The sequence below is a fragment of the Citrus sinensis genome, chromosome 7, assembly GCF_022201045.2.
Source record: "Citrus sinensis cultivar Valencia sweet orange chromosome 7, DVS_A1.0, whole genome shotgun sequence".
NCBI lineage: Eukaryota > Viridiplantae > Streptophyta > Magnoliopsida > Sapindales > Rutaceae > Citrus > Citrus sinensis.
Window position 1 is genome coordinate 15,147,333 of NC_068562.1, and position 21,301 is coordinate 15,168,633.

At 33.3% G+C, this 21,301-nt stretch overlaps 2 protein-coding genes and 1 non-coding gene across 3 annotated transcripts; 1 reads left to right on the forward strand and 2 right to left on the reverse strand.

Moving 5' to 3' along the window:
• Positions 1-4,051: 4,051 nt before the first annotated feature.
• LOC107174587 (uncharacterized) lies at positions 4,052-5,796 on the reverse strand. The gene is made up of 4 exons (XM_052431322.1): positions 5,248-5,796; positions 4,941-5,158; positions 4,552-4,798; positions 4,052-4,366 (listed from the first exon to the last, which is right to left on the reverse strand). The coding sequence occupies exons 1-4, from the start codon at positions 5,794-5,796 to the stop codon at positions 4,052-4,054; spliced, it is 1,329 nt and encodes a 442-aa protein (XP_052287282.1).
• A 250-nt stretch (positions 5,797-6,046) lies between these two features.
• On the forward strand, positions 6,047-6,152 carry LOC112496225 (small nucleolar RNA R71). Its single transcript, XR_003062726.1, has one exon. It is a non-coding gene; the product is annotated as a small nucleolar RNA R71 (small nucleolar RNA).
• Positions 6,153-16,949: 10,797 nt separating this feature from the next.
• LOC127903786 (trimethyltridecatetraene synthase-like) lies at positions 16,950-19,761 on the reverse strand. Its single transcript, XM_052444747.1, has 2 exons — positions 18,636-19,761; positions 16,950-17,820 (listed from the first exon to the last, which is right to left on the reverse strand). Exons 1-2 carry the CDS (start codon positions 19,548-19,550, stop codon positions 17,185-17,187), a joined length of 1,551 nt encoding a protein of 516 aa, XP_052300707.1. The 5' UTR covers positions 19,551-19,761; the 3' UTR covers positions 16,950-17,184.
• Between the last annotated feature and the right edge of the window lie 1,540 nt (positions 19,762-21,301).

Sequence of the window (21,301 nt, forward strand, 5' to 3'; positions counted from 1 at the left end):
TGAACATTGTTACTGTAGAAAAATTCAAATTTAACGGTAACATCACTGTTTTGGGCGGCTAGCCGAATAAATCAAGCGGCTAACCGCTTGGTTGCGGGAATTGGCCTATAATAACTAGTTTTCGGGCTTTAACTATTAAAACTCAACTCCAATTTCATTTTAGAGACTCTAACAAGCACAAACAAGTTTAAACAACATATTTTAACCTTCCAATTCACAAATCATCATAGATTAAATCTTCATTGAGCTATTCTTTATATATCCACTCTTAAAGAGAGTTTTATTGTTGTAATCTTTATTTTTTCATCAAATTTGTGAGTGTATAAGTGTGAGAAACACTTGAATGAAGAGATTGAGAGATAATCTCTTGGTTATAAATATTTATTGACACCTTGGAAGTCAATTGTAAAGAACTTGAAGCCTTGAGAGGCTTGGATAATGAAATCCTCGAGCATGGTTGGCTTGGAGGCGTGAACGTATGCAGGGATTGCCGAATCACGTAAACATTATTGTGTTTGCTCTCTCTTCCCTTACTCTTTCATTATTGTGCATTATTGAACTTATTATTTTTAATTTGATTAGGGCAATAGATTAAATTGTTATACGAATTATTTAGTGTAAGTTTTAAAAACCCAATTCACCCCCCTCTTGGGTTGCATAACTTGCATTTCATAGAGCATGTTAGTATAAAGTCCATGATTGTGAATCCGCTTGCTAAAGGATTGCCACCCAAAATATTTCATAAAGACATTGCTCATATGGCTGCCATGTCACTAACGAATATTCAATTTTAGTGGAACTTTGTGACTTTAGATGCTTTATGATATATATAAATTTTTTAGTGATTTTAGTTCATGGATATTTGAGGTTATTTTTTACAGAAATAAAGTTTTAGTTTATTCACACTCTGATTTTTAGTATGGTTTGATCTCACTAAGGTTTAGAATGGACCAATTGGAAATAGGCATTTTAAGATTACATTGAATAAACTTTTCATGCTACATATGTGTTGGTGTATAAATACTAATGCTATTGGTGTCAATGTACAAGTGTACACAACAAGTAATAAAGTGATGAGTATTCAAGATCGTCTCCACAGGGATTGATGTTATCAGACTTGCTACAACAATCTTAACAGTGCATATTTTGTTCTAAATTAAAATAAAACAATTAATGAAACTAATATACTAATTAAAATAAAAGCGCAATAAATAAAATGCAACAAAGTAAATTATCACGTCAAACTCAAAAATAAAACCAATGGAATATAGAGTAGTTGAGTGAATAAACTCTCTTAATGGTCTTGACTATTTTCTAATGGTTAGCTCGGTTGCGGCAGCAACTGCTACAGTACTAGGCAGAATCCTTATGCATTCTCAGCCGTCGCATGTTGGATATCTTATATCTATATGCAACCTAACAGTGATCAGTTGTTATGCCAACATAAGATATAACATTACACGCTTAGGTTCTATTTACCCTACAAGGTGAATCCCTATGTCTAGTTCATCACTAATCTTAAATCAAGCATGACCCTTTTGGGACTTAAGTAGAACTCAATCCAAGAAACCCAATTTAAGATCAAGTATTGCTTTGATATGTTCTCCTAACTTGTACTATTAAATGGGTGATCAACCGAAATAATGAATAAAAATAAATACTATCAAAACAAACTGCTACAGCAACATGCAACAACACATATATTCAGTCAATAACCATCAAAATTGTTTATCACTCAACCACAAGTAAATTTAGTTCATGGTTTGTAAAAGAAAAATAAAGAACAAAGTTTCAGCCATGAAACATATCCCTATGAATAAATAGAAAACACGAAAACAAGATAAGGATATGAATGATTAAGCTCCCAATTGATCTCTGAAATTTTTTCTCTTGTGCAGCCCTTAATCTCTCTCTTGAATCTTATTTTTCTTTTGTTTCTTTGTGTTTTTCTCCTTAGGTGACGGCTCTCTTTATTCCTTATGATGTGTGCTCCTTTTATAGTTGAAAATTAGGGTAAACGGAAGATTAGCTCGCGCATTAGTCAAATTAGGAAACTGCAGATCGCAATTCTGCAGTTATCCCGCGCAAAATTTTCTCTGTCGTTGTTCTAAGATTACTACAGTAATGGCTACAGCAATATTGCTACAACAACGGCTACAGCAATTGCACTGTTCCAGATTTGTTTCAATTCTTTTGTAGCCAAGTTCTTTTCCATCTTTTGCAAGCCTATTGCATTAGCATTCCTTCCATGAATTATAAGCTTCTGGAAACCTATAATTATGCACACAATTTGGGCACAAATTACTTTAAATTAAGCAAAACTTATTAAGACTAACTTAAAATGAATATTTATGAAAAATGTAACAAAAATGCAATAGAAACACATCATTTACTCTCTAAGCATTATTGATTTAAGTCTAAAAGTGTCATGATAACTCTCATTTCATAGAGTTATCACACCCCCAAACTTAAACCATTACTTATCCTCAAGTAATGACAACAACATTCACACTTCAATCACACAATCATGCAACAAATAACTTAGCTCTGTCATCAAATTTGCAAGGATTCTTCCACCTTCAGATCACACTCTTAATCATATAAAATAGCCATAGCAGTTCAGTTCTAGACTTAGGCTTCATTCTGTCCAAAGTGTGTATGTGCCACTTTGATCAAATTCCAGAGGTGCTACAGCATTGCACAAACTTTGTATACAATTCAGAGGTAGAACACAAATATATTCACATATGGGGGAGCAGAACTCACAATTATATTCAAACTGTGCTATAATTTTTTTTTTCAGTTAAACCCTTCAATGCAACATTGAGCTTTCATGTGAATGCCTATAACTTGTAATGACGACACCCAATTACTCACTCAAAGTACATGTCAGAGTTGCTGCAGCAACACATCCAAAATGTTATATATAGGTCTTACCTTTGGACGCCTTTGACTCAAGGCTGAACATGGGACTCATGAACAGACCAGGTTACTTAGTATCCTAGGCAGTGGACCTCTTTATTTTTCATTCCTTTATCACCATTTTTTTTGTTTTTTTATATATATAATTGCTGCAACACTGCTCATAGCTCTTGTTGCCTTTGGACTCAAGTTTGCATATGGGGTGCATACTCAACCCTAGTTACTCAGCAACTTAAACCATTGGAGCAAAATTTATTTCATAGCAGGCACAGTCCAACAAAAATTTTCCCCTAAACTTGAGATATTTTCTACTCCTTTTTTGGTTTTCTTGGTTCTGCTACAGCATTCTCATAAAACTCAACCAAAGTCTAAGTGTCGGGACAGAATTTCAACCTCCATCTATAATTATCTCTACTTGGCATTCTCATAAATATTGAATAACACTCAATTTATCTTCATTACGTTTTCAAATCCATACATAAATATTAGATAACAGAGCTTCGCACAACACACAACACAAACATAAACACATGCACTCAGAAACACAACCCCCCCAAACTTGAGTGATGATGTGTCCTCACAAGCACACAAAACAAAACCACATAAACCAAACATGCATACACTAAATAAAAGGACATGCAGAATGAATCAGAAAATTAAAACTAAATGAAAGAAAAGTTTTGCAGAAAGAAGTAAAAGAAACTAGTGGGTAGGGGTACTCCCCTGTTGCTGGAAGCACTGCTGCAGCATAGGCTGTAAAGGGTCACTTCTTATTTGATCCACTTCTCAAATGCTCCTTATCATAAAATCTCATCAATCCATTTACTGCTGCAAAAGCAAGAAATGCCTCTGTTGTTTGAGAATCTTCTACTATATGTCATGCTGTAAGTGGTGCTGCAGCAATTCCCTCATACTCTTTTTGCCCACATTTTTTTTACTTGCTGCAATTAAACACAAAGACATAAAAAATAAAAAAAAATTATATGCATACTTAAAATAACAAAAAGACAAATTAAATAATTTAAAAACTAAATTTAATGCTTTAAATACTTAAAACAACTTCTCTTATTGGGTTGCCTCCCAATTAGCGCTTGATTTTAGGTCTTTTAGCCTGACCTTTCTTGTTCGCTCAACCTGGATCCTTCAAGAACCAATCATTCTTTAGGCTATTCACATAATCTCCCATATAGTGTTTTACTTTCGGCCCATTAACCTTGAATTCTTGTTGGTCTGGAGTGAGTTCCCTTTGCTGGATTTGCTCGTCAATTCTGAAGAGTTGCTTCTCCCCTGACCATGCTATATTAGCTGCTCCACGATCTTCATCATTAAGTTCTTCAAATGTTACAACATTGATTTCTTCCTTACTGCAGCAACTGTGTAATCTCTCTACTACAACAAAGTCCACAACACTAATAAAATTACAATCTTCAATCTCATCGGGACTCTTATGGCATCCAGCACATTGAATATAACTTGCTTTTCATTCATCCTCATGGTTAATTCTTCTTTTTGAACATCAATTAAAGTCTTTCTCGTGGCTAAAAAAGGTCTCCCTAGAATGATTGGCACTTCTTTGTCTGCCTCAAAGTCTAGCACAATGAAATCCACTGGAAAAATAAATTTATCCACCTTCACCAACACATCTTCAATCTTTCCTTCTGGATAGGCATGAGATCTGTCAGCAAGTTGTAGAGTCACCGTTGTTGGTCTACATTCACCAACTCCCAATTGCTTAAACACTGATAAAGGCATGAGCTTGATGTTAGCCCCCAGATCACAAAGTGCTTTGCCACTGTATTTAGTGCCTATGGAGCATGGGATTGTGAAGCTTCTTGGATCCTTCATCTTCTGTGGTATCTTACTCTGAAGCATTCGGCTGCACTCTTGTGTTAGAGCAATTGTCTCAAATTCTCCAAGTCTTCTTTTCTTTGTCAATATATCTTTGTCAAGATATTTTTTGTCAAGATTTGCTCTAGAGCTTCCACAAAAAGGATATTAATATGTAGTTGTTTCAGTACTTCCAAGATTTTGCTGAACTGATTGTCTTGTTACTGTCTCTGGAACCTTTTAGGAAGGGTGGTGGATGCCTAAACTGCTGTGCTGTAGCAGGTTGTGCAGATTGCTTCTCTTTTGCTCTACTCGGGTCTGTTGCTATTGGTGTTGTAGCTTCTTCACCACCAGGTGCTGGATCATAACTTTTTGCAGATGCTGTAGCAGAACTATGTTGATTTGCATTCTGAAAAGTGGAAGACTGTGACTCATTCTCTACTTGAGTGTCTTCTTGACATTGGTTGGACTCAATTCTTTTTTTTTTGGTATACCAACTGAACTATCAACCTCCTTTCCAGATCTCAAATTTATCACTTTGCAGTGCTCTTTCCCTTCTCTTCTTGGGTTCTCTGTGTTGCTGGGTAAACTACCCTGAGGTCTGTTGCTTACTGCTGTAGCAAGTTGTCCAATTTGATTTTCTAAATTTCTCAAAGATGCAGCATGACTTTGGACAACCGCTTCATTCTTCACAATATAGTCCTTAATCAAAGCTTCAAGGGAGCTAAGTTGATCATTGTTGATGCTTATTTGCTCTTGATTTTGCTGATAAAATCCAGGTGGTTGAGTAAGTATGTTCTGTCCACTAGGTACTTCAGCAGTTTGGTTCTGATAACTCCATGAAAAGTTCGGGTGCTGTCTCCATCCAGGGTTGTAAATGTTTGAATATGGATTGTCCTGGTTCTGTCTATTGAAGTTGTCCACATAATTGACTGAAGTTGGATTCCCAGGACAATTATCAAATAAGTGTCCCCCTCCACAATAAACACAAGAGATCTCGGCAACTTGGTTGACAGTTGCTGGAGCAGTGGTTATAGCTTTCACCATATTTATTAATGAGGTTACTTGGGCTGACAATGCTGTTAAGACATCTACGTTATGTACTCCTGTTGTTCCTCTTGCTGCAGCTTGTCTAGTTGATGGCCACTGCTAATTGTTGTTAGCAATTCTCTCCAAAATTTCATAAACCTTATTGTAAGACTTATATAATAAGGCCCCATTTGCTAAAGCATCTACCATCAATCTAGTGCTTGGGTTGAGACCATTATAGAAATTTTCCAATTGTATGCAGCAAGGAATACCATAATGATGACATCTTTTGAGTAACTCCTTAAATCTTTCCCATGCATCATACAAGCTCTCATTTTCAAGTTGATGAAAGATGTAATCTCATTCCTCAATTTTGCATTCTTGGTTGGCGGGAAGTATTTCATCAAAAATTTATCAGCCAAGTCATTCCATGTAGTGATAGAATCTGGTGGTAGAGAATTCAACCATGCTCTTGCTCGATCTCTCAAAGAAAACGGGAAAAGTATGAGTCTCAATGCTTCCTGCGATGCTCCAGCAATCTTGAAAGTATCACTCACTTCCAAAAATAGCTTAAGATGTAGATGAAGATCTTCTGATGGCAGTCCATTAAATTGCCCCACTGTTTGTAGCATTTGAAACATCATTAGTTTGAGCTCAAAATTGTCAGCTTGAACGTCGGGTCTAACTATTCCCAGATGTATGGCTTGAGGAGTCAACACTGCGCAGTCTCGAATGGCTCTATCTCTATCGTTCGCCATGTGAATAACGTTGTTGTTCCCTGATTGCCCTTGAACCTGTTGTCCATTTAGCCCTTCATGTACATTGACTGGTTGTACCTCTTCTCTAGGGTTTAAGTTTCTCATATCTTGCAAGTCATCCATTGCTACAACAGCTTGTAATTCCCGACGCTCTTTTCTCAATCTCCTTGCGGTTCCTTCAATTTCTGGATCAAACTGGAATTCAACATATTTATATTTGCGCATGCAAGGGTTGCTAGATCACTTATGTCAACAAAATAAACAAATTAAAATAAAGTAAAATAATTAGCACCGTTAAAATTAATTTCACAAATCACAATGAACCATCAATCCCCTGCAACGACTCCAAAAACTTGTTGGTGTATAAATACTAATGCTATTGGTGTCAATGTGCAAGTGTACACAACAAGTAATAAAGTGATGAGTATTCAAGATCGTCTCCACATGGATTGATGTTATCAAACTTGCTACAGCAACCTTAACAGTGCATATTTTGTTCTAAATTAAAATAAAACAATTAATGAAACTAATATACTAATTAAAATAAAAGTGCAAAAAATAAAATACAACAAAGTAAATTATCACGTCAAACTCAAGGATAAAACCAATGAGAATATAGAGTAGTTGAGTGAATAAACTCTCTTAATGGTCTTGACTATTTTCTAATGGTTGGCTCGGTTGCTGCAACATCTGCTACAACACTGGGGAGAATCCTTATGCATTCTCAGCCGTTGCATGTTGGATATCTTATATCTATATGTAACCTAACAGTGATCAGTTGTTATGCAAACATAAGATATAGCATTACATGCTTAGGTTCTATTTACCTTACAAGGTGAATCTCTATGTCTAGTTCATCACTAATCTTAACTCAAGCATGACCCTTTTGGGACTCAAGTAGAACTCAATCCAAGAAACTCAATTTAAGATCAAGTATTGCTTTGATATGTTCCACTAAGATAGGCCCTTTTGTGGCTCTTCCTAACTTGTATCATTAAATAAGTGATCAGCCGAAATAATGAATAAAAATAAATACTATCAAAACAAACTGCTACAGCAACATGCAACAACACATATATTCAGTCAATAACCATCAAAATTGTTTATCACTCAACCACAAGTAAATTTAGTTCATGGTTTGTAAAAGAAAAATAAAGAACAAAGTTTCAGCCATGAAACATATCCCTATGAATAAATAGAAAACACGAAAACAAGATAAGGATATGAATGATTAAGCTCCCAATTGATCTCTGAAATTTTTTCTCTTGTGCAGCCCTTAATCTCTCTCTTGAATCTTATTTTTCTTTTGTTTCTTTGTGTTTTTCTCCTTAGGTGACGGCTCTCTTTATTCCTTATGATGTGTGCTCCTTTTATAGTTGAAAATTAGGGTAAACGGAAGCTTAGCTCGCGCATTAGTCAAATTAGGAAACTGCAGATCGCAATTCTGCAGTTATCCCGCGCAAAATTTTCTCTGTCGTTGTTCTAAGATTACTACAGTAATGGCTACAGCAATATTGCTACAACAACGGCTACAGCAATTGCACTGTTCCAGATTTGTTTCAATTCTTTTGTAGCCAAGTTCTTTTCCATCTTTTGCAAGCCTATTGCATTAGCATTCCTTCCATTAATTATAAGCTTCTGGAAACCTACAATTATGCACACAATTTGAGCACGAATTACTTTAAATTAAGCAAAACTTATTAAGACTAACTTAAAATGAATATTTATGAAAAATGTAACAAAAATGCAATAAAAACACATCATTTACTCTCTAAGCATTATTGATTTAAGTTTAAAAGTGTCATGATAACTCTCATTTCATAGAGTTATCAATATGCACATCATGATCCATGTTATTCAGTTGTATTGGCATAGTGACCATTAATGGGTTGAGTTGCGACAATTATAATAAAGGCCGCTCTGATCTTATGTTAGTATAATTAATGGGAAGGACTAGTTATAGACACATTTCAGTAATAATAGTAAAGTTGAGCTCATATGGTTATATTTTTAGCATAATTATAAGGTTACACATAGAGCCCAAATGGGAGATTGTTGGATTCTTTATCTAATGGTGTTAGATCCTTAATCCAATATTGGGCTTATATATGAATAATCATGTGTTGCGGACTGTCGTATAAGGTTAAGCCTAATTAAAAGTAATCTACTAGGGTGTTCAGCAATTCGACCTTTAATGTATTTGATAGAGTTGGGCTTTTAATGCGTAGAGATTTAAGGTTAATTTTTATTTCCATAATGAGTTGAAATAGAAATACCTAAAGATAGCAATAAAAGTTATCTTTATAAGTGGTTATAATCCCCGAGTCACACGTAACATTCTATTTCTTTCTGACATCTCATCATCAAAGAGAGTGCAGTGAGAAATTAAAAAGATTATCAAGATTATCTAGGATAACGTGTTGATCTATAAGACAAACCACACATTTTTGGAAAGTAATTAAGCATTATGAATTCATGCACGATTTTGCATATTCATTTACTGATTCTTGGTGATACAACATGAATGTTTTTAGATTTTAGGTGATGGATTTTACCAATGGTTTATTGTTCCAACAGTTGGCATTCAATTCGGGTTAAATCGAATCTTTTTTTTTAATTTTTGGTTTAGTTTGGTTCGACTTTAAAAACTAAATGAGTTGAAAGAAGAAAATCGATTAGGTTTGCATTCAATTCTAGTTAAAACCAACTAAATAGCAAACTTGATAGAGTTCTATTAAAAAAAATTAAAAAAACATAAACACTAAATCAAAAGACTAAAGCAGTACCTGAACCTGATCCCTCAAAAATCAAAACCCTAAAACTAAAACAATCTAAACCTAACTCATTTCTTCTCTCCACTGGTGCCACCTATTAGCGATTCAACCTCAACCCGTCAACTGTGCCATGTTGCCACGATGCCATCAGTTGTCTCTCTTAGCTGTCATTTCTCATCCACCTATCGCAACGGACCTTCACTTTGTCACATTAGTTGTCACTCTCATAGCCTGGCAACAATATTCATTAGCATTTTAGCTCCCACCATGATGCCTCGCAATAGTTGCAGCTCCCATTTGACTCGTCATCGTCAGTTCTTCACTTGATATTAACTTCATCTCTTCAATTTGTCTTAATTATAAATTTCTATTTGTTGAATCCATTACTGTTAGTGTTAGATTTTTATGGTGAATTAGTGATTATGATTTGTAATGTAAATTTGTATTAAATTTTATATCATTTAAGCTTTTTCATTTTGCAATTGTAATATTAATACATACTATTAAAAAAATGTATTAAACAAATTTGTTATTGTTAGTTTTATATTGTTTTAGTTAGGTTTTGACATTAATTGTCATGTCAACAATATTAAGCTATATAATTTAGGGCACAATAAGTGTAAGGAGATAAATATGTGTAATATTAATGTTAGTTTCTTGCTCTTGAGAATCCTATGGCCTTCTTCTACATTAATGTTTATAAGTCCAAGCCAAGTGCTGTTCATCTTCAGGCTGCCGCATTCTAAGAATTTTATGTTGAACTACCCGTCTGGGGTCTTGTTCACCTTAGCCTTATCCTGAAAAAAGAACTCTATCATTATTGCGTATATAATCAAAGTGGCTATCTTTCTTCAAGTGAGAGAGAGGATCGAAAAACCATCCAAATGTGCTCCACCAGTTTGTTTGCCAGACAGTCCATTCATGGAGTCAAAAGCCGCCTACTGACTACCTATTACCAACAACCAGTAGAAGTGCCAATGAGAGGTCCAACCTCTTTGGAAGCCTTTAAGTCTAAAGAATAATTTGCCTCCCAAATTTGTTCTTTTAAGTGTTGTAGGTGCTTGCATTAAGAAATGCCCTTAATGAAATCTTCGGTTTGTGAATGTATATAATTGAAACATACAAATATTCTCATTTGACACTTGTTTTTTTTGGAATAGCCTATAATATGATAGTTATTCATAACAATATTAAAATTCTAGCTATGCAAACCAAGAGGGGGGTGAATTGAGTTTTTAAAAACTTAAGCAATTAAAACCACAAAACAAAATAAACTAATGTCTTAATGGAATCAAGAACAATAAATTTAACAATGCACAATAATAAAAGAATAAGGGAAGAGAGAGCAAACACGAAAACTTTTACGTGGTTCAGCAATCCCTGCCTGCGTCCACGACTCCAAGCAAACCAACCTTAATGATTTCACTATTAAAGCTTCCTAAGGCTTCAAGTTCTTACAATTGATTTCCAAGGTGTCAATAAACCTTTACAAGCAGTGTTTCACTCACACACACCTTTTCCAAGCGTTTCCCACACTTTTTGGTAATGAATTCAAATATTACAACAATAACTCTCTTTTAAAGTGGACGTACAAATGATAGCTCAACAATGAATCAATGTATGAGATTGCAAAATGAAAGCTCAAGAGATGTTGTATGCTCTTGTTCTTGCTTCAAAAACTTCTTATATTTAATTTGGATTTAAGTTTATATAGTTTGGACAAGTAAACTAGCCGTTATTGACCTCCAAAAAATAGTCGGATCGCCGCTTGAACCAGGCGGTTAGTCGCTACCCTCAGGTGGCTAGCCACTATCTTTCTACCTTCCCAGGCAGTTAGCCGCCACATTTTGGCCGGCTAGTCGCTACAATTTTAATATTTATATTACGGCCTAAAATGTTTTAAATTTTTTCAAACAGGTCCAAATCTAGAATTTAAAACAATACTTATTAAAATTAGAGATTGCAAAACTCTCTCATTTTAGTCCATATCTTGAAAAATAACCAATTTCATAAAATATTTGGCATATAATTTAAAAACGTTTGATTTATGAAAAATGATGATTTATTAAAAAAAATCTTGAGCTTTTCAAATGCTAAATCATTCATGCATTAAATCATATCGGCTTTACAAGATTTGTAACAATGAAGATTACTTTGAGCTAATACTTGTTCTTGGTCATGTCTTTTTCCGTTAAATGTCTTGAGCTTTCACTTGATTCACCTAAATAAATTTTACTCTTTAAAAACTAGTGAAATTGTGAAATATAATGACTTATGTTTGTTATCATCAAAATTACAATTTGTATAGCCCTTTAGGCTAACAAATATATCTAGAGACTAGTTAACATTTGTTCGCAATAAAATATAATTTTGAAGTTCATGCAACTTCTTTTTCAATCAGAAAAGAGACTTTTACCTCAAATATAATTTTTGCAACACTGTCAAATAAAAGTTATATCCAAGTTTGGAGAATAGTTTAATAAAGCAGGCATAAATCATATTCTTCTACTTTCTTCTCTCATCTTTACAAATTTGCTTGATTGTTACAGCTAGCATAACTGAAACCATCTTTACTACTATTAATTTTGCTCGATTGAGTTTGGATACCATGAGTTATTTTGCTATAGTTTTAGAGATGTTACAATTAGTCATTTATTGAAGATTCATGGGCTATTGTTGTATTACTGATGCTATGGCAATCATTTATTTGGATTGTTTCTTTCACTTTAATTTCACAGGTTTTAAACAATATTGAGTGGACAGAGCGACTACCCATCGAGGAAGATTTTCAAAGATTTAATTAGTAAAGGCTGTATACTATTCTTCAAAACCTGAAAATCTTAGTTACTTAGTAAAAATATGTTTGATTTTTTAGGTATAGAAAAAAATTGAAGGCAAAATGTTTTATTTTCAAAAGTTGAAAATCATTCTCAAACATGTCAGAAATTAGTCTTGGATTGCTCTCTCACAATCATCAAATTTTCATGTAAAATAAGTAGCTTGAATATTGCATGTAATCTTAGATGGGATTGCGCAAATGACGTAGTGCGATATTAAATTTCCTTGTAGTGTAGGTTCTTGAAACTTACGAAAGAATAGTTCTCAAAAAGAGAAAACATCCAATTAATGACAAAGACAAATTTAAAGGGAATAATATGAAATATTATTGATAAAAAGCTTAAAGGTTTTACAACAAACTGTAATATAATAGGCCTATTTATATTAGTGTGTAACTTAATCTTAATCCTTCTAAAATAAGAGGAATAATCTAAAATCCTAATTAGACTAGAATTTACAAATATGACTCAAATAAGCTTAATAAAGCAAGATAAAATCTAATAAAATACTAAATACTAAATTGGATCAAAGTCTAGAATTCCTAATTTATTCTACCATTATGCTTCAAACATCGGTCTTCTCCTCTTCGAAAAAAACTTGTCCTCAAGTTTTGCTAAAAGCAAAAGTCAATTAGAAGGATGAAACTTGTAGTGGAGGAGTGACTGATCTTGTAATGAGTACATTCAGCATTTTGGATAAACTTTTCTTGAAACTAAAAAGTATCAAAACTTCAGTTTCTTCTTGCTTTTAAATATGGCTCTTCTAAAAGATGCAGACAGGCAAGAAGAAACCATTAGAAGTTCTCTTTTAACTTTCTCTATGCTTTGATTGACGTACTCTCTATTGAATTTTACCCTTTTAGCTAGATATTCTTTAAGAATGACTTTTTTACCTTCAATGCATAATCATATCAATTATCTAGGGGAAATTATCTTCTTTAAGAATAATCCTCTTGTAATCAACTTGAATTCGCGAGGTCATGTCAATCATATTATCATTGATAATAATTGATATCTTTTCAACTTGAGCTTCTTACACAATTTTAACTATACAATTATATATGAAACTTAAATCAACAATAGATTGTACCATTTCATTTGAAACTTCAGGCTAATTTGAAATCTCTTCAAAAGAAGCATCTTTAACATTCTTTTATTCCAATGATAAGACTGGTAAAACTTTCTCTTCCACTTTTACATCTTCAACTTTAAAACCTAGGACTTAATCTTCATTATTGACAAGCATAATGGTTGAATTTTGAACAATAAATGCATCTTCAGTAACTTTAGAATCTTTAAGCACAATATCTTTTTGCATTATTGAGTTATGATCTTTATTGGCATAAGAAGGCTGCTTTTCGACACTAGAATCCATTGGTGAGGAGAAGTCCTTGATAAGATCTTGTTTCGACAACGAACTCTCATGTTGTAGTTAGTGGATTCAATTTAATAAACCCTTGATCGTCTTCTTTGGCTCTCATGATGCACTTCTACTCGTTCTCTTTGCTACTTGCTTTCTTTCTCTCTTGATTTGCAATTCAACTTCTAAAGCAATTACAAACATCTCAATATATATGAGTAGCAATAATTTGCAACAAAACTAATTCCTTAATGTTAACACATAATCCTTTCACAAATCTTGAAATTGTATCATTATCATCTTTAGAAAGATTCACACAACGACCACAATTTCAAAGTTGAGATTCACATAATTGAGTAGAATTTGTACCTTGTTAACGCTTATCAATTTTGCGACGGTTTGAAAATATTCAAAAGAATAAAATAAGCTTTAATCTTCCTTTTCATGTTATGCCAAGTTCGAATCTTGTCTCTTTCATATCAAATTTGCGTTGTTTATAAATTTGTCCACCATTGTGATGCATGTCCTACTAATTTTGATGACATATACTTGACATGTTTATCCTCAGAAATATCTTCAAGAGTATCTTTAGTTTTAAAGATCCAATAAAAATATCCTCAAGATTAGTAAATCTATCATAATAGAAAAAATCATCATTATCTTCTTTGTATCTCGTTGTATCACTTTTTTTTAATTATCTATTTTTTTGTTTTTTTAAAAGATCAAAAGATTATAGGGTATGATTGTAATTAAAAGAAAATATTAGGTCAAAGTTATAAGTAAGCAAAATATGGGGTTACTCGTGACGGTGATAAAAAAATTGGACAATGATGGATGGACCCAGAAGATTTAAGGTCAATGAGCGTGAATTGAAATAAAGTGGTGGTTGAGGCTTGTTTTGATTTTGGGGAATGAAGTGGTGGATGGCGGCGGGAATTGGCTAGAAAGAAAGGGTTGATAATGGTGAATGGAACAGTAATGGTGGCTTGCAAATCGTGATGGGAGGCAACTAATTGAGTGGCTGCATTTACGGTGGTTTAACGGCTATTTAGGTGGTGTTATGCTAGTTGGTGGCTGATCGATAGTGTTTGATAGCCAGCATTTGGTCAGCAAATTGTGGGCGTTCAAATGGTGGAGAGGATTAACAAAAAAAGGTAAGGTGCGGTTGTGTATGGCAGCTGTGATAATGGCATCAGGTTGTTTTTTTTTTTTTAGAAGTTAATGGAATTATAATGGAGGAAGGATTAGTGAATAGAGGGTGGTTGGTAATTAGGAAAGCTCTGCTTGGCACAGACTATAGAAAAGACTCTGATACCACTTGACGCAGTGTGGAAGCGATATTAGATGTCGTTCTAGCGTACGTTCTTGAAACTCAAGAAAGAATAGCTCTCAAAGAGAGCAAACATCAAATTAAACCCAAAGGGATAATTTGAAATATTATTATGAGAAGCTTCAAGGTATTACAATAAATTATGAATAACAAACCTATATTTACTAAGAGCATTAACAAAAAGCTCTTTGAATGGGATTTTAATTATCACTTGAAGAGCCACATAAGTAAAAAAATTTCCAAAAAGCTCTTCAAATTAATTTTTTCAAATGAGGTTGTCCTTCTCCCTCTTCAACGTTAAAGAGAAAGAATGACAATCTCATTTGAAGAATCTCATTTAGAGAGCCTTTTAGAGTTGTCAATTTAATATTTTATTATTTTTTATTTTCTTATTCTTGAAGAGAGAGATGTGTTATAATTATCATTTTAGTAAGAAAAAAAGTTTGACTAAAATAGTATAAATGTATTTTTATTTGAAGAGTCTTTTGGAAGATAACTAATTTTTTAACTCTTTTATTTGTCACGTAGGTAAGTAAATAAATATTTGAAAAATTAGATTAGAAGATTCTTTTGGTAATGCTTTAATATCTAACATATCCTAATCCTTCTCAAATTAGAGAAATAATATAAAATCCTAATTATAGTATAATTACAATTATGATTCAAATAAGTATAATAAAATAAGATAAAATATAACAAAATACTAAAAACTAAATTGATTCCAAACCTAGAATTCCTATTTTATTCTACCCTATATGTTTCCTACATGGATTGTTAAATTAATATGAATTTGCTGTAACCTGAAATTGTGACCCAAACGAATTTCGAAACCAAACTGTAATTGTACCCGAAATTACAAACCTAACCTGAAGGGTAATATGAAACCCAACCAGATTGAACTGAACCAAAATAACTTTTAAACCCATTTAGATTGAATTCTTAATTAAATCCAAATATCCTGCGACCTAAAGCCAAACACAAAGTACCCACGCCTACTTTCTTTGGTGAGGCTTCATATCACGGGATTGTGTGACGCATTTCAATTTTAAGCTTTTGGGAAGAGCAATACATATTGTCATATTTGTTTTCTAATGATTTGTTAATTGCCATGTTGATGTGAGATTAAGTTGGTGTGTTGATCATCTGTTCCCTATTGGTATGTAGTAACTCGTGTGGCTGCACGCGCTTCATGTGTTGTGACTGTTTCAATTCCGCAGTGGTGGGCATCGTATCTTAACATGATGCAGCGAACTCAATATTTCTCGCAATCTGAAGTATTTATTCTTACACTTGTCGGTGAATTGTTAAATTATGATATACAAATAGATTATGATCCACTCCTTATTTTCTCTTTCTTTACTTTCGCTTTCCTTTCTAGTAGAGAAAAATTAGTTTGACTGTAAATAAATTAAAAAAATAAATATAAAATTTAATCTTAATCACTCATAAAATAAGAAAAAGTAAGGGAAAAAATACAAAAAAGAGAGATGATCCTTATCCCATACAAAATATTGTAGCAGCTTTAAATGGCGTTATTGGTAAGGGAAGCTTAAATTTAAAGCTCATCTGTCGACGATAATTGTGTGATCACTGCACTGATTTGGGGATAAAAGATCAAATAAAAACAAAAATAAGGTAAGATGTATGATAGAATTTTTTTTTTTTTTTAATTGTAAATCGGAAAATTTTGATCAAATTCTGAGAGCCGGTGGACTTTTCAAAATATTTGCTAACATTTCCATATGCTTTATGCTTAAACGAGAATGCTATTGATAAAATAAATTAAATTCTCATTTTCCTTAAAAAAATTTAAAGAAAATCTTTCACCAAATCACAAAGTAGTAAAAATTAAAGAATTTTAGTGAATATAAAGTATGAATTTAAACGAGCACTAGCTTTAATTATTAGAGTATTAAAATGAAATTATATGTCATCTATTGAACTATTATTTTGGGCTGGAGTTTTATCTTAATGAACCATTTCCATAGATTTTAAAACCTGTCCTTATTACGTACATATTAATCTTTAACTAAAAGAGATAGTGAAATTAGAAAATAGATAGTCTGTTAGTATCAAAATCCGAGTTTGTTCAAACATTTAGGTACAGTAAAATAAGAAAAAAGTAGTCTTATTCAAATAATCATACATTCAAGATATTACATGAAAATAACTAGTTTATTAATCAAAATTTTTATTTATTACAAATAAACACATACTTCAAAGAGCAATCCCGAATACAATTTATTGACTACTTTAGTTAATGCTTCCATTCCTAAAGACCATCATTATAGATTTAAACACGAAGAACTTTACCCAGTAGCTGCGTTTATTTAAATGAACAAGAAGCCTACTCACATAAGTAAAGATGAAGAGGAAGCCGAGGTTTACTAGGGACAACAACAAGTGGGACTTTTCTAGACATTGTGAGTCCAAATCTGTCCTCCATATTCAAGTCCTCATTCTTCATATCACCTGGTAATTTCCATTCAAAACCATGCAAAAGATTTGCCAAAGTTGACTGAACAACCTTAAGCCCTAGACCATAACCAATGCACATCCTCCTCCCAGATCCAAATGGTAGCAATTGAAAATCATGGCCTTTAACATCAATCTCTTTACCGATGAATCTCTCCGGCCTAAATTCATTAGGCTTTTCCCATATGGTCGGATCTCTCCCTATTGCCCATACATTAACCATCACTCGAGTGTTTTTAAGAATGTCATAGCCAGCAACTTTGCAATCTTCTCTAGCAACTCGAGGAGCAAGCAATGGTGCCACAGGGTGGAGACGCATTGTTTCTTTAACAATTGCTTGTAAGTATGGAAGGCTAACAATGTCTTTCTCTTCTACCCATCTATCTCTCCCAATTGCTCTATCTAGTTCTTCAGTCGCCTTTTGTATAGTTTCTGGACTTTTCAAGAGCTCTGACATTGCCCATTCAACGTTGATTGCCGATGTGTCAGTTCCAGCAGTTAAAAGATCCTACAAATAAAAAAGAAAGGGGGGCGATTATGACGATACAGATTTTCAATACAGGAGAAACCTTGATAGCTGCGTTACTTTGTGATGTTTAATTACGTTGTGGGACAACTATTGCTTCAATCATTTAAAAACTAAATTCCTTTCTATTTTGTTGTACATATCAATTTACTACATTAATTTCTGTTAATCCCGAGAGAGATTGGCATATTTTAATTTATCCCTAAATTATTGAAAATATCGATGTAACTCTCTTTTATCAGTATGCGAGGATGATATTCTTCCTCGAACTTTTTACCTTCTTAATGGTAAATCATGGGAAGGGTTATAATTTTCAATAGATTTAGAAAATAAATTGAAGTACGTCATATTTGAAAACTACAATTCATTTCTTTTTTAAAAAAAAATACATGAACTAAAATTCAAATCTATATTATTACTATTTTTTAGAGTTTTCACTAGTAGAACCTGTTGTGCGCGGAATGCAGAATCAAGCACACTAAATAATTACAAAAAAATAAAAGACACAATTATTTAACGTAGTTTGATAATTAAACTTACATCCACGGAGTAAAAAAAAAAAAAAATTACAAAAATTCTTCATTTTTGAAAGAAATCATGCATGCGGTCCCAACTCCTCTAATAGTCAATTTTGCATGTGGCTCCATTAATTTGCCAATCAATGGTCAAGAAAAGCATGCGGGTTCAATGCACTTAAATAAATCCAACATGTGAGCCCCTTTAACTTTTGACTTTTCAACAGAACCAATGAAATTGTCTAAAGCAAAGAAAAGATTAGAATAGAACATTAAATTTACCTGGATTAGTGCCTTAATGTGTTCTCTTTCAAGCTTAACTTCAAGAGAAGGATCATCCGCAAGATGCAAAAGAACATCAACCATATCATGAACCCCATAATCCTTAATCGATTTTCTCCTAGCATAGTGCTCATCCAAAATATCCTCATAAAATTTATCAAGCTTCTTGCTCACATCCTTCATTCTCTTAACATGCCCTTGTAAATCGAAAGAAGCAAGCCATGGAATTGAGTCCCCAATATCTAAAATACCATTAAGCAAGAACAGTTCTTCAAGCATTTCCGTGAAGTCTTTTGGAGTCACAGTATTTTTTTCAGCTTTGTCCGTATACCTTTTCCCCAACACCATCCGACAAATCGAAGTGTGATTGAGTGTGTAGAGATGATCTTTCAAATGAACATACGTGGAAACTGATTTGAACAACTCAAAGAGAAAAGCGTTTCTTTCTTCTACCCTCATGTACTCAAACTGATCCAAGCGTTTTGTACCGAGAAGTTCCATTAAGCAGATTTTACGAGCCTGGCGCCAATATGGGCCATAGGGCGCAGTGGCCATGCCAGAATAATTGTAAGTTGTGTACTTCCCAGCAAGAAGAGCTGGCCTTGAAGCAAAACTAATGTCATGAGTCTTGAGCAAGAGCTCAGCTACTTCTACTGATGAGCCTACAACAACTGAGGAGAGGCCGAATTTGAGGTGCATAAGGGGGCCGTATTTCTGGGAGAGAGAGTGGATGGAGACGTGAGGAAGAGGGCCGATAAGGTTGAGGTTTCCGATGAAGGGCCACGGCTTTGGACCGGGTGGCAAGTTTACTTTACGTGAAAATCGGCGGCGAAATAAGAAGAGGACGATGGGGAGAAAGAAAAGAATTGAATAAAAAATAGCTGAGTTTGAAGGGCTAGTTATAGGATCTTCCATTATTTTTGGATGGTTTGTAGATTTGACGCTGAGGATTGGATTGATATTGTGCGTCTATGAAAGTGGAGGTGAAGGAGGCATTTATAATAGGAAGAGTAAAATGATCATGGAGATCACTGTTGTCATTGATGTTTATTTTTGCAATCATTTGTTATGTTCGTTTTCATCTATGAACTGACAAGCCAGCAACTTTTGTTTCCTTGTGAGTGCGAAGTCAAATAAATAAATAAATAAATAAGGAAAAGAAAATTTTACCTTAATTAAATCAATTGAATAATAGAGTGCTGATGTCTTTCATGGTTGCCTATATGCAAGATGAAGATTCTAAAGATCATTTGGTTTGTATTTCAAACCGGTGGAACGGTGCTCTTAATGACGTTGATGGCACCACTTTAAGCTCTCGTGAGGTTCTTTATCTTCTTTCTAAAGAATATGGAATATGAATAAATAAATTTCTTCAATTTCACTAGAGTAGATTGTTGAGTTAGTCTCCATAGATTTTTAGGTTGTACTATAATAATATGTATCTAAATTCTAAATAGATTTTAAATTATAGCATATATGTACATTATAACAGCTTTAATAATAAATAAATAATTTAAGAGTATGTTTGGTCCCAATATCAAATAAGAGATTGGACAAATTCACGATTTGTCCACAATTGACTATTATTTAATAAAAAATGATAGAGTAGTTAAATTTTTTTATCAAAATACTCTCATGACTTGGTCTTATCCTTAGTAAAATTCATTGATATTTAATAAATTAAAAAATAAAAGTAACTAAATCCTATTCATACACTGGTACTAAAAGACAGGGCAACAAGATCTTTAAAAGTTCAATAAAGTTCAAATAAAAAAAGACCTTAATCCTTCTTTTTTATTATTTCATGTTGTATGTTGTTAGGCATTATCCTTACGAGACTTAAGGCTTTACTCTTTACTTCTCATAAGAGAATATGAGAATTCAAGATTTGCATTTGGGCCCTGTTGATGCAAATTTTTGTTCAATGTAAGTGATTGATTTGTGTTTCAAACTTTATTCTGAATTAAGTTTTGTGGCTTATTTTTTCTTTAAGGCAAGTGTCTCAAATGTGGTTACTTATTCTGCAAAAAGAAACAATATAATTGTAAAAGGGGGGCCGGCATGCCGGAATAATCCTCTGACACTTAAGTTAGTTCTTTTTACTCAACCTTTAGAAAGAGAAAATCTAGAGTGAGATAGACAGTGTTTTTATACTCCTTTTTTTCTTACCTCTAAATGAGGGTATTGTCCTTTATATAGGCATCTTAGAGTCAACTAGAGAGGTTATGTGGCACTTTTCTTGTGACAAATATTAATCAAAGCCTATGTATTGAGACACATATTCATATATGTCGACACTTATTTATGGCAAGTATTCTTGATACACTTGTCACGTTTTTGGGCCCTTGACCTTTAATGGGCTTGAGCTTGAATTCGGAATTTTTGTTAGTTCTTCACAAAAAGGATTAATTCTGCAATATTTTCCCATAAGCTCATTCCATAAAATGTTTGTTAGCCTCTATGCTTATTCCGTAGAATGTTTGTTGGGTCGTATGTGCATTCTATGCAATGTACATATTTTCCCATAGATGCATTGGTAGAATGTATATTTTTCTATAGGCGCATTTCGTAAAATGTGTATTTGCCCATAAGTCTATTCCTTAGATTGTGTATTTGCTCGTAGGCCTATTCTATACAATATTTATTGCCAATAGGCTTATTCCGTA

Bases quoted from the DNA above. Each gene is read 5' to 3' on its own strand.
- LOC107174587 (XM_052431322.1), bottom strand. From the start codon at position 5,796: ATGGTGAAAGCTATAACCACTGCTCCAGCAACTGTCAACCAAGTTGCC. The intron at 5,159-5,247 runs GTTGGTATACCA...TCCACTTTTCAG, and splicing joins GAAAGGAGGTTGATAGTTCA to AATGCAAATCAACATAGTTC. The intron at 4,799-4,940 runs GTACTGAAACAA...ACAAGAGTGCAG, and splicing joins AGTTCAGCAAAATCTTGGAA to CCGAATGCTTCAGAGTAAGA.
- LOC127903786 (XM_052444747.1), bottom strand. From the start codon at position 19,550: ATGGAAGATCCTATAACTAGCCCTTCAAACTCAGCTATTTTTTATTCA. The intron at 17,821-18,635 runs GTAAATTTAATG...TTTTATTTGTAG, and splicing joins ACATTAAGGCACTAATCCAG to GATCTTTTAACTGCTGGAAC.